This window comes from Gossypium hirsutum, chromosome A03 (assembly GCF_007990345.1).
Source record: "Gossypium hirsutum isolate 1008001.06 chromosome A03, Gossypium_hirsutum_v2.1, whole genome shotgun sequence".
In the NCBI taxonomy this organism is placed as follows: Eukaryota; Viridiplantae; Streptophyta; class Magnoliopsida; order Malvales; family Malvaceae; genus Gossypium; species Gossypium hirsutum.
Genome location: NC_053426.1, coordinates 8297139 through 8309831, shown reverse-complemented (window position 1 = coordinate 8309831; position 12693 = coordinate 8297139). Strand labels below are relative to the sequence as shown.

The following is a 12693-nucleotide window of genomic DNA, read 5'->3' as shown; positions in this document are numbered from 1 at the left end:
ACTTAAAACCATACTATCACCGTCCACTATAATTGAACATCGCATAAATGCCATTTAAATCTTTCAATAATTCTATTTGACTCATTTAGTTAATAAAATTCAACTTTTGTATCTTTTACGATTTAGTCGTTTTTAATTTTCTTAACCAAACTTTAATACAACCTTAATAACATTCCATAAATATTTTATAAAATATTTGGTTTATAAAAACGAATTATCGATACCTCATTTTCTAAAATCACTTAACTTTAGGATCATATCACTTGACCTTAATTATTCATTCAAATAATATAAATTGTCAATTCAAATTTTATTTTAATACCATATTTGACTCGTAAATATTAAATAATAACATTTTCGAACTTACTCATCGAATTTGTGACTCTGAAACTACTGTTTCTGACACCACTGAAAAATGTGTTGTTACAAGATTGGTCCCTCCGCTAGCTCAACAAAAGCTCGATCGAACTGCATTTGAATCAGAAGAAAATTCTACGACTTTAAGAATAATTTAATTGAGCCAATTTATTTGATGTGGAATTAAATTAAGTGGTCATAAGAATTGTTTAACTACAGAATTTGATTAAAGAATTTTCTTGAAAAATTAATTTAAAATATCTAAGTAATTTTTGGAAAAATTAATTTTGATCAAGTAAAATTAAATTAATCAAATCAATTAAAATTAATATGATTTTTTAATAGTTAATTTTCAAGTCAAATAATTGATTAATTGGTAATTAAACTTGAAAATTGGACCTAAGGTCGTAAAATGAGCCTAGGAGCCCAAAATTGAAACCAAAATCCAAAAACTGGTCAAACTGAGCCCGGTATGTGAAACCAGGTCAACAGCCTAACTAGTGACTAGACTAGAGTGGTTGGATCATCATTGACCAGACCGAATAGATAGCAACTGAACCGACTTAGAATGCCGTAAAGGTGTCACACATGTATCACTAGACACGGTGGTGCTAGTGGCATCCCAATGACCGGTGGTGGTTGGTCGTCGGTGGTTGAGTAGTGGAAGAGTTATATTCTTACCGGTCTCTACCAAAGAATTTGATTTGAGACTTATTCCAAAAATAATATTATTTTAATATTTTAATATTAAATTAAATTTAATATTATTAAGATAAATATTAAATTAAATTTAATATTTATATTGTAGATAAATATTCTATTATTTTAATAAGATTTAATATTAAATTTAATCTAATATTTATCATAATAAATATTATATTAATTTAATATTAAAGTGATTAAGTTTAATAACATAAAATTTCTAAATATATTTTTTTGATTTACAAGTTGACCCAAATATTTAGAGAAATTATAAAATTATCCCACTGGTAATTTTTGTGAATTATTTTTTTATTCGAAGTGAGTTTACACTCGACAGACGTAAGCTTGAGGTTAGCGAAGAAAACTACTCGATCGAAAAGGTACAATTTTAATTAAGTATTTAATACTTTAAATATCACAATCAAAATCTTATTTAAAAAAAATTAAAATTCTGACTTTTCTTTAAATTTATTTTCCGTTGCATTTTCTAAATTCGTTTTTCCAACACAAACGAAAAGAAAATTGAATCAAAATTATTTTATTACTTTTTGCTTAAAGTCTTTTGCTTAAGGTTATAATAAAGGTTGAGGCTGGAAAAAAAATAAACAAAAGTTAATATTTTAATAATTTCTACTTTTACTTTTCAGCTATAGTTGGATTTCACCAAAGGCTTAAATACAAATTTGATCTCAAATTATGACGTTTCCCTACTTAAAGCACCTAAAGTTTATTTAAGGTAAAAAATTATATCTAAATTATAATTTTATTACACAAATTATCCCAATTGTTACCTTCTTCAGAAAAAAATAATCTTAAACAAATAATATTATGACACTGGCAAAACAAATTTTAACCTAAATATGATTAATTATTTTTGACCTTTTCTATTTTCTTTCTTTTTCTTTCCATCTTTCTCTTGCTTTTTCTTCTTATTTTTTGCCACTTCTCGTAGCCAAACAAGGTCGTGAACCCTAGCTAAACCCTCGAAGTTGCTCGTTGTCTTCTTTCTTTTTCTTTTTAAATAATAATATTAGTAGTACCAAACATATTACTGCCAGTCCCCTTTCTATTCGCCAAGAAACTGCCATGGCAATGGATATTGGCGCTGATGGGCAGTCTCACAAGGCTCACCGCTCTCGCCACTCGGGTTCCTCTGCAAAAAAGAAAACCAAAGCCAGAAACAAGGAACAAAACTCCGACCAGAAGCAGCAAAACCCTAAGGTTCCATTGTTTTCCTCCTTTTTCCTTGCTATGAATTTGCTTTTCGGCTTTAACTAATTTCGGCTTTTTTAATTAATCTTTCGTTTTATATATTAGGCATTTGCTTTTCGTTCCAATGCAAAAGCGAAGCGATTGCAATCGCGTGCCGTTGAGAAAGAACAACGTAGGCTTCATCTTCCTGTTATCGATCGTTCTTATGGCGAGCTGCCTCCATTTGTGGTCGTGGTGCAGGGGCCCCCTCAGGTAAATTTCTTATTTCCATGATTATTCTCTACTTTTTGTTATATTTTGGAACCTAAGTAATTGATATTATCTTGTTTGGGCAGAGGAGTTTTTTAATTTAATTGTCGTTTTAGGATGTCTAAATTGGTTTGTCACTATAAGATCTAAGTTTAAAAAGAGGTGGTTCCATTTGAATCAGATCTGCCTGTTACATTGAGTGTAAAAGAAAATTATAACGATATATAAAGTCCTTTTCTAACATCCTGGACCAATGAAATATATATACTTTATTGAGAGCTGTTGCTGAAGGAGAAACAGTGCTGTCTAGCCTAATATTGGATTGATCCTTTACTTTGAGGATGTACTAATTTCCTCATTTGAGATTTCACTGTTTCATAGTTCTGTGAGGAGCTTTGATGTTAAGGATAGCATATGTTTGCCTTCTAATATGTGTTATAAAGAAAGGGTGAAGAAACTTTTGAATAGAGAAAAGAGGGGGAGGGAAGAATTTTCTATCAATATTGATGTAGTTTGCAAGAAATAACAGAATAATGTAGATTTTAAAGTGCTGACTTCGGAATTATTTATATTTGACCTTATAGAGTAGAGAAATCTTGAAGATAGAACAGCCGCCTAGAAAATCTTGGAAATTGTTTGTTCCAAATGCCATTTGATGCCTAGTTTCAGATTTTTGCCAACTTAGTAATTTGTCTATCTGGCTGTCTGGGTGTGTACAATTAACTCTGTGTTAACATCTAGAAGTCTTTTCCTATGATTATATTGGTTAACTATTGTTGAACGTTTTACTTGTTGCAGGTTGGAAAGTCTCTTTTAATCAAGTCTCTCGTAAAGCATTACACAAAGCATAATTTACCTGAGGTTCGAGGACCAATAACCATAGTATCAGGTTGATGTCTCCCTAAATTTTAGTAGTTGTTTATATGTATTTATATTGTTTAGAAAAGTAGTGGAGTTGAGGCTTCCTTGTCTGATGTGGGATTCATTGAACTTGTTAGGCAAGCAACGGCGCTTGCAGTTTGTTGAGTGTCCAAATGATATCAATGGTATGATTGATGCTGCAAAGTTTGCTGATCTAGCATTGCTTCTCATTGATGGAAGTTACGGCTTTGAAATGGTGAGATACTGAATATTTTTGTTATGCTTTCCATAGCTTTAACTTTTAGAAGATGGCAATCTGCTTATTTGAAAGTTATTATTTTTATCCATCTTCTCTTTGAATGTCAAGTTCCACTTAGTGAGAGTTTTTAATGTTTTAGATGCTTTTTGATATTTTGTAGGAAACATTTGAATTCCTTAACATATTGCAAGTTCATGGTTTTCCAAAGGTGATGGGAGTTCTTACTCACCTTGATAAGTTTAAGGATGTAAAAAAACTAAAGAAAACAAAACAGCGTCTCAAACACCGTTTCTGGACAGAAATATATGATGGAGCTAAATTGTTTTATTTATCTGGTCTCATTCACGGGAAGTAAGCATCCTACCTAAGATTCTGTTTTGACTATGCTCAACAGTGAAATTCCATGGCAGTGTACTTTAATAAGTTAAATTGTGAGATTTATTGTTGCTTCTCCCTCTTATCTAACAGGTATCCCAAGCGAGAAGTCCACAATCTTGCAAGATTTATATCTGTTATGAAGTTCCCTCCTTTATCGTGGAGGACTTCTCATCCGTATATCTTGGTTGACCGTCTTGAAGATGTTACTCCCCCTGAGAGACTGCAAATGAACAGTAAATGTGATAGGAATGTTGCGCTTTACGGTTATTTGCGAGGTTGTAATTTGAAAAAGGGAACTAAGGTATGCCCTTTGAACCTTTTCTAACAATCATTGCTATTCTGCATGTTGTTGGGTATTTTTAAAGATTTAAAAGCTTTTACCAGTGAAGATTCTGCTATATTTTTTCAGTAAGGCTATATAGTTGCCGTAAAAGATGGCCTCATCCATTGCCATTATAACCTAGAACTTGAGGTTGCACATGCTTCAGCCTTTACCTTCTTTTTTACAAGAATCATATGGTTTCTTAGCTTGTGATATTGCTAGAATAACCTTGGCTCCTCACGAACTTGGTTGTGGTAGCCTCATATCGTATCAGTATCAAGTTTCCCATGGATGGAAGCATCCTCACTGTAGTTGATGATCTTAATGTTTAAAAGAGTGAATCATGTTTACTCCCAAGATTGGTTCACTAGGGATGTCTCTACCTTGATACTAACCTGTCAATCCATATATTTTCTTTTGGATAATTTGTTCTAAGCCCATTTCTTTAATCAATGATATGATCTTGAGCTTCTAATGTGCTCATGTGAATTAGTGTTTGCTAATTTTTTGTTCTGTTCCTCATTTCTTTGTTCTATTCTGTGAGTTACATGTCATGTCAACTGATTGGGGTGAAATTCAGTATTTTCTTTATTATATGATTAAATCCACCACAACTGGTATGTTGATTTATGAATTTGATTTGTATTTTAGGGTGAAATCTAATTCAGGCCGGTATCTGATATTTGTAATCTTGAAATAGTGCTAAAGTTTTGAGTACACCAGGGTGAAAGCTCTTAGGATGGATTTGGTTCTTGCAAGCATTCTGTATGGCTGGTGTTACATGCTTGTTTTCATTTATTTGTTTCATTTAGTACCAGTATTCATGACTTACGTTTTTATCAATAAAATTGATTTTGACTTTCTACATGGAAACAAAGTTATAAATATCATCTATGCTTGTTAGGATTGCACTTTCAATATGGATAACAGATCTTTTTTTTCTTCAATTAAAATTTTTTATATTGTTATCCAATCTGGGAAATGACTTAAGTTTTGTTGCACCTAAGTTTCATATACAATTTGTGATCAGGTCCATATTGCCGGTGTTGGAGACTTCAGCTTGGCTGGTGTTACAGGCCTATCTGATCCTTGCCCTTTACCATCAGCTGCAAAAAAGAAGGGACTCCGTGACAAAGAAAAACTTTTTTATGCCCCCATGTCTGGACTTGGGGATCTCTTGTATGACAAAGATGCAGTCTACATAAACATTAACGACCACTTTGTTCAGTATTCTAAAGTTGATGAAATGGAGGGAACAACAAATAAAGGTTTTTAATCTCTTTCATTTTCTCATAATTTTTGCCCTATTGTTGGAGTTATCTTTAGATCATATCTCTATCATTCCTTTTTGTTGTCATAGGAAATAAACAAGATGTTGGTGAGGCCCTGGTGAAATCACTTCAGACTATAAAGAACCCAATTGATGAGAAGTTGGAAAAGAGTAAAATTTCCTTTTTTAGTCAGAATCCTAATAGCTCATTGGAAGCTGAAGATCACAACAGGGGTTCTGATGAAGCACCAAAGCTAATTCGTGATATAGAGCCTTTGAAGCAATACCAGTCTAATGGAGAAGAAGATGAAAGTGACTTTGATCTGGATGGTTCAGAGTCTTCAGATCAAGATGAAAGTGTTTCAGAAGGTGCAATGCTGAAAAATGAAGGTAGGAATTTTCAAGAAGGAAATGCAGATGTGTCAGAGCGGCTGGGTCGAGTTAAGGAACAAGTTGAGTTTCACAATGGTAGGAAAAGGAGAAAAGCAATCTTTGGAGACGGTGTTGATCATAGTAATCTCAAGGTATTTAGTTATTATTCTTTTTGCTTGTTTTTGAAGAACCCTAGTTTTGTTCCACAGCAGGTAGGCAGAAGAGTCATGAAATCATATCCTTTCCTTCTCTCCAATGCGTTGTTGAGGTTGTATTGTTGGGAAAAACCTTTTTCTTACACTAACTTCCTTGCAGAGTACAGATGAAGAGAATGAAGGTGATGAAGATGATGATGATGATGATGATGATGACAATGATGAAGGTGAAGATGACAGAAGCAATGAAGATAATGAGTCATGTTCAGGTTCAGAGTTTTCCGATGGTGATGAAGAGGATCTGAAGTCTCAGGGTACTGTTCATATATCATATATTATATTCTATTGTACACATGTAATACTTCTCCACTAATAGACATTATGCTGTAGGCTATGCTTGTAGAAGTTATGTTTTATACAGCAATATAATGAATTTTGGCTACATAATAGCATAGCTGTCTAAGGGTAGGCATATACACTCAGTGCTAGGCTCATAATCTTAGTCTGCTGAAGCCAGACTTGGGCTTAAATTTATATTTCAAGCCTTGCTGGGCCTGAAATTGTTTTAGTTGTAAATAACTGAATTTTTTAATTTTGATTAAAAAAATATAAATTTAACAAAAAATTGCTTTCCTGGCTTACACTTAGCTTTTCAAATGTCAGAGTGATAGGGCCCAGCATTGGACGTCTCTAGATAGTGTCTCTAGCAGTTTAATTTCTGAAGTGGTTAATTATCATTTTAGATATCTTCCTCCAAGTTCTTGTTTTGCTTTTAATTGCAATTTTAGCATTGTCCTTCTAGAAGATGCCATGGGAAACATATCAAAGTGGAGAGCATCATTGGTGGAAAGGGCCTCTAAAAAACAGAATACAAACCTGATGCAGCTTGTATATGGGAAATCTGCATCAATATCGAACACTTCCGCTAATGAAGTGAAGGACAACGGTGAGAATGAAGAGAGCGATGAAGATGAATTTTTTAAGCCCAAAGGGCAAAGGGCAAAGGTGTGTCCTCGATCTAGGCATGACTGATTTATTTCAGAAGTTTGCATGTATGGATGCTTCAGTGTGTCATCTTGTTGATAATTTTATTTGTTTATATTTTCTCAACTCTAATATTATTTTGTATTACTGTAGAATTCGATTGAAGGATTAAATGGTGGGAACATCAACACTGAGGACTGTTCGAAATGCACTAAATTTTCAGAACTTAAGAACTGGAAAGAAGAAGAAGTATATGAGAGTATTCGTGATCGTTTTGTCACTGGTGATTGGTCTAAAGGTGCCCTCAGAAATCAAATGTCAGAAGCTAAAACTGAAGAAGATGATATGGATGGTGATTTTGAAGATTTAGAAACTGGTGAGAAGTATGAGAGTCATCAGAAAGATGATTCTAGTAATGGTGGAATCCAAAAGGAAGATGATGATGCAATTGAGGAGCGGAGGTTAAAAAAGCTAGCTCTCCGTGCAAAATTTGATTCTCAATATCCTTTTATTAGTTAAACTACTTTGAATGTAGCCATTTATATTCTTATTTTCTGCCTGCTTGGATCCATCACTTCCTGTTTATATTGGTAAATTCTATCAATGGCAGGGGGTGGGGGTTTGAATGTGGTACGCACTCCTGCTGTTGCTGTCTGTATTTTCTCATCAATGCTCAAGATTGTTGCTTGCACTTGTGCCTTTTCCGGACTGCATGATTTTTATTCTCTCAATGAAAGTCCGGTTTTGATTTCTGTCCAAGTAAGATTTATGTATGGGAAACTGTCTTGCTTTTGCAACCTTTAACTTTTATTACTTATGATGGATCCGAATCACCAGAAGAGGAAACTGATATACAAAATGGGGGAAAGTTTCATCGCAGTCAAGCGAATGACAGTGGGTATTATGACAAGGTAACTATGCATTTCTATTGATGGATCTATAATCTAATTTTTAGTTTTAAGCTCTAAATCTTTCTCGGTTCTTCCAGTTGAAAGAAGAGATTGAACTCCAGAAACAAATTAATATAGCAGAACTCGAGGATCTCGATGAGACTACCCGGTTGGAAATTGAGGGACTCCGAACAGGAATGTATCTAAGGTTAGAAGTTCAGGATGTTCCTTTTGAGATGATAGAGTATTTTGATCCCTGTCATCCCATTTTGGTTGGAGGAATTGGTCTCGGTGAGGAAAATATTGGATACATGCAGGTTAGAACATGCTTAAGATTATTAATATTGTGCTATTGTACTGTTGAATAATAGTCTTTCTCCTGTCTATATGTCGCACTGTTTTCTAGTTTTTATCTACCCATGGTTGCCCCCCTTTTTCGCTTTAAGGATTGGAAGATATTTTTACTTAATCTATAGTTCTAGCGTCATATAGGAAAAATCTTATATATCATCTCTCATGTTAATTTGTGGCTTCTCCCACCAGTTTAGTTGAACCTCTGTCTTCATGATTTTTAAATATCTTTACTTTGTGAGTTTGACTTGCTATAATGGATTTTTGGAGAAATTATAGTATCTAGTGCTGTTTCATGATTGTTTGCCTTGTCGAGGGATTGGTGCTTCTCGTTGAAAAATGGCTCATATCTCTGTAGTAAATATCCGAACCATAAATTATATGAATTCAGAAGAAATAAGTTTCCAAAATAGAAAAATGTGGAACACTGAATCAGTTAAAAGCTACTTCTCGATTCAAATGTTATTACTTGTTTAAACGAGTTCAGGAATCTATTTGTTTTCTATGTGAAAAATACAAAAAACTAGAGAGTTGCATATGTAATTAACCAACCTGGCTTCTGTTCGTATACACATGTATGATAAAACAATGAAATTCATCAGAGCTAGAACATTGGTTTTATCTCACATCAGTTAAGTTTAGAATTTTGGAGTACAACATTTCCACTTATTGTTAAATAGTTTTAGGTTGAATGTTTAGCACTGTATTAGACCTCTACTTGTTTGTAAAACTTATTTATTTTCCATGTAATATATTCAATTCTTTCACTTAATGATACTGGGTTTATATGTGAATTGGAGTTCTAACATTTAAGTGGTGTCATCCCTTACTGGTTCTGTCTTGAGTTTACAGTGGCCCCATGTTCTGGTTCTGTCTCCAACCCTATTGTCAAGTGATTTTAAATTGGATCTTAACGATTGGTAATCGTTTTGGTCGCAGAGTTCAGAGCTAAAACATTATTGAACAAGTAAATATAGATCTGAACTATAGGAAGGTTGTGAAATAAAATTTGATGAGATTTAGACAGGGTATATTTAGTATAACAATTTGGTAATCTATGCTACATTCTGGTGCATGGTGTCTCTATTGTGATTCCTATGGTGTTTGTATTCTATCTTGTGATTGAACATGCATGACCTAAGAGGTTTCCTTTTTCTTCCAGACAAGGCTAAAACGACACAGATGGCACAAGAAAGTGCTGAAGACTAGAGATCCAATAATTGTTTCAATTGGATGGAGGCGTTACCAGACCACCCCTGTTTATGCCATTGAGGACCAAAATGGAAGATATCGCATGCTCAAGTATACTCCAGAACATATGCATTGCCTTGCTATGTTTTGGGGCCCTCTTGCTCCACCCAAGACTGGAGTGCTTGCTGTTCAGAATTTATCTAACAATCAGGTCACTTTGCTCAATTTTATGTACTTTTCATGTTATGATCCTTATAAAATATGGAATAAGTGAGGATGGTGGTGAGTGATAATATGGTCAAGAATCTGGGAAGTCTCTTTACAATACTGTCTGGCAATTTAGTTAGTCCCTTTAGATATTATTGATGTGCCGGTAAATTGGTGAGCTGAAACCATTGGAAATTAAAGCCTACATCACCATCCATTTATTTATTGGTTCTGGTGGATCATTGTTATACAGATAACTAAATATTTTTCTTTAACTAAATTAGATGTGGCCTCTAATACAATGAGAGGTTTAAGTGGTAAAACCTTTTTGTAGTTACGCATGAAGCCCAAGAAAAGCCCATTTGAAGCCTTGAACTAGTTTTTAATCCTATTAGTTATGATCCTAGCCATATCTTGGTTTGGATTGGAGCCCGATATCCCTCGAAATGTCATCTATAAGATCAAAACTGATTGCTTCACTAGACCATCAACTCAACCTTGACCATGCTGCTTTCTGTTCCAAGTCACAGGTGAAGTTGTATATAAAATTCTTGGCTATTGCATTCCCGATATTGGTTAATCTAATGCAATCCTCTAGTACTGTCTTACTTCTGTAGTTTGATAGTCAATGAATTGTACATGTTTAGTCTTTCTAAGAAACAACCTTTCTGATATTAAAGTTGTGTGAATTATTAATCTAGGGTTGGAAATGGATAGTAAAATAATGAAAGCTCAACACTATCCAATTTGTTATTTTCAGGGGTTATTAGATCTACTATTTACAGTGTATATCTGGAGTGAGTTTCAATTTGAACCCTCGGAGTTGCCTGAATGACTCCAAAGCCTTGTAGCTTTGTTCTGTTTTTCTCTCCATTCTTCCTTTCTGTTTCTTATAGCTACTCATTAAGCAGTTTTTAGTTGGCATAACAGGCAGCATTTCGCATCATAGCAACAGCATACGTACTTGAGTTCAACCATGCAGCACGGATAGTGAAAAAAATCAAGCTAGTTGGATACCCCTGTAAAATATTCAAGAAAACAGCCCTCATCAAGGATATGTTTACTTCAGATCTTGAAGTAGCTCGGTTTGAGGGTGCAGCAATTCGAACTGTGAGTGGAATCCGTGGGCAGGTGAAAAAGGTATGCTTTGTTCATATAGACTTGAGAATCTTGAAATTTGTATGACTATTCGTATTATATCATCTTAGATTCTGCCAATGGCATTTACTTTTGAGAACCAGTCTTCTCTGATAGTGACTGCTCTAAAGATGAGTGGTAAAATGTGGAGAATATCCATGCCTAAGAATCCTTCTTAGGATCTTGCTTTGGTATGACTGTAATTAAAGCATTATCTGCTATCTTAACAGAACCAAAATAAATCCATGTCCTGCTTAAAGAAATAGCAGTTAAAAGCTAATGGCATTTTATATTCCTCAGGCAGCAAAGGAAGAGATTGGTAATCAACCCAAAAAGAAGGGAGGGCAAGCTAGGGAAGGAATTGCAAGGTGCACCTTTGAGGATCGAATTTTGATGAGTGACATTGTCTTTTTGCGTGCATGGACTCAAGTTGAAGTTCCTCAGTTTTACAATCCATTAACTACTTCGTTGCAACCTCGTCAGAAGACCTGGCAAGGAATGAAAACTGTCACAGAATTGAGGAGAGAACACAATCTTCCTATTCCTGTTAACAAGGATTCCCTCTACAAGGTCGTTTTTATTTGGATTTATGAATGCTATTTCTGTTTTAATATGAGTTCCTGCTATTTCTCTATTTCTGTTACGTTTACTGTTCTTATTGTGCATGTATATGTACGTCTGTTTACAGCCAATTGAGAGAAAGCCAAGGAAATTCAATCCCCTTGTGATCCCCAAGGCGTTACAAGCTGATCTTCCATTTGAATCGAAGCCCAAGAATATACCACACCAGAAACGGCCACTTCTTGAAGATAGAAGAGCTGTTGTCATGGAGCCTCATGAACGGAAAGTTCATGCTCTTGTTCAACACCTTCAGTTGATTAGAAATGACAAGGTCTGTGTGTGATTCTAGATACTGCTGCCGCCATATTTATATTTCCATCCCTTGACGAGCTAAAGCGTTTTGCATATCCTTCTAATTTGATAGTTTTGCCAGTTGAAGCTTTTTAATGAAAAAATCACTTTAAATTTGCAGATGAAGAAGCGAAAGCACAAGGAGGAGCAAAAACGGAAAGAAGTAGAGGCACAGAGAGCAAGGGATGAACAGGTGTTAAGAAAGCGTCGAAGAGAAGAAAGACAAGAGAGATACCGGGAGCAGGACAAACTAAAGAAAAAGATTCGCAGACATGTGGAAGCGTGATGGTCATTATGCACGTGTGCATGCATGTATGTTCAATGAAACTTTTGGCAAAGGAAGTCAATATTATCAACTCACGAACTCGATTGGATCTTAAAAGAAAATAACTATACTGACCGCAACTGGAGACTCAATGTTGGTTTGTTTAAGGTGTTGTGGTTGGATGAATCATCAATCGATCCATGAAGGTTTTTGGCATCCCCTACTTTGCTGTTAAATATTGCAACTTGTTTAAGCAGCAGCACAAGTGATAAATTTTTGTAAGCTAGTAGTGCCAGCGTAATATGCACCCCAAATTTTGTTCTAAAATTCCAGTAGTGAATTGTCTTAAGCACTTTCTTAATTAACATTTCAAAGCTGCTGCTTTTTTTTTTCTCGTTCTTTTCTTTGTAAAAAAAAAATGGGGTTGTAGTTTTGAATTACATGGGCCTTTATTATTGTTTCAACTGAATCGACTTGATGTGTATAATCTAATGAGTGATCTAGTTGATGTGTGAAATGATTTAAAGCTAAACAAAAATTCAACTTAATAATACTTTTGTGGAGATCACTTGTGGCGAGAGGATTAGTTAGTTATGAGTAAAGCGATTAAAATAAGGTA

At 34.5% G+C, this 12693-nt stretch overlaps 1 protein-coding gene across 2 annotated transcripts; it reads left to right on the top strand.

Annotated features, from left to right (window-relative positions):
- Window positions 1-1971: 1971 nt before the first annotated feature.
- Window positions 1972-12538, top strand: LOC107885946 (ribosome biogenesis protein BMS1 homolog). 2 transcript variants are annotated; one of them, XM_016809714.2, is made up of 18 exons: window positions 1972-2280; window positions 2377-2523; window positions 3319-3409; window positions 3519-3637; window positions 3801-3991; window positions 4109-4319; window positions 5371-5608; window positions 5701-6134; window positions 6298-6451; window positions 6940-7142; window positions 7275-7621; window positions 7936-8032; window positions 8110-8328; window positions 9525-9764; window positions 10691-10900; window positions 11198-11467; window positions 11586-11789; window positions 11931-12538. In XM_016809714.2, the coding sequence occupies exons 1-18, from the start codon at window positions 2146-2148 to the stop codon at window positions 12093-12095; spliced, it is 3675 nt and encodes a 1224-aa protein (XP_016665203.2). In that variant the 5' UTR covers window positions 1972-2145; the 3' UTR covers window positions 12096-12538. The 2 variants fall into 2 exon arrangements, with proteins under 2 accessions (XP_016665203.2, XP_016665204.2); XM_016809715.2 differs by having other exon boundaries at window positions 1989-2280; window positions 6943-7142.
- The last annotated feature ends 155 nt before the right edge of the window (window positions 12539-12693 follow it).

What these genes read in the sequence shown, in the direction of transcription:
- LOC107885946 (XM_016809714.2), top strand. Translation starts at nt 2,146, where the DNA reads ATGGCAATGGATATTGGCGCTGATGGGCAGTCTCACAAGGCTCACCGC. An exon ending in AGAAGCAGCAAAACCCTAAG is followed by an intron (nt 2,281 to 2,376) that starts GTTCCATTGTTT and finishes TTTATATATTAG; the next exon opens with GCATTTGCTTTTCGTTCCAA. An exon ending in CCAAAGGGCAAAGGGCAAAG is followed by an intron (nt 7,143 to 7,274) that starts GTGTGTCCTCGA and finishes GTATTACTGTAG; the next exon opens with AATTCGATTGAAGGATTAAA.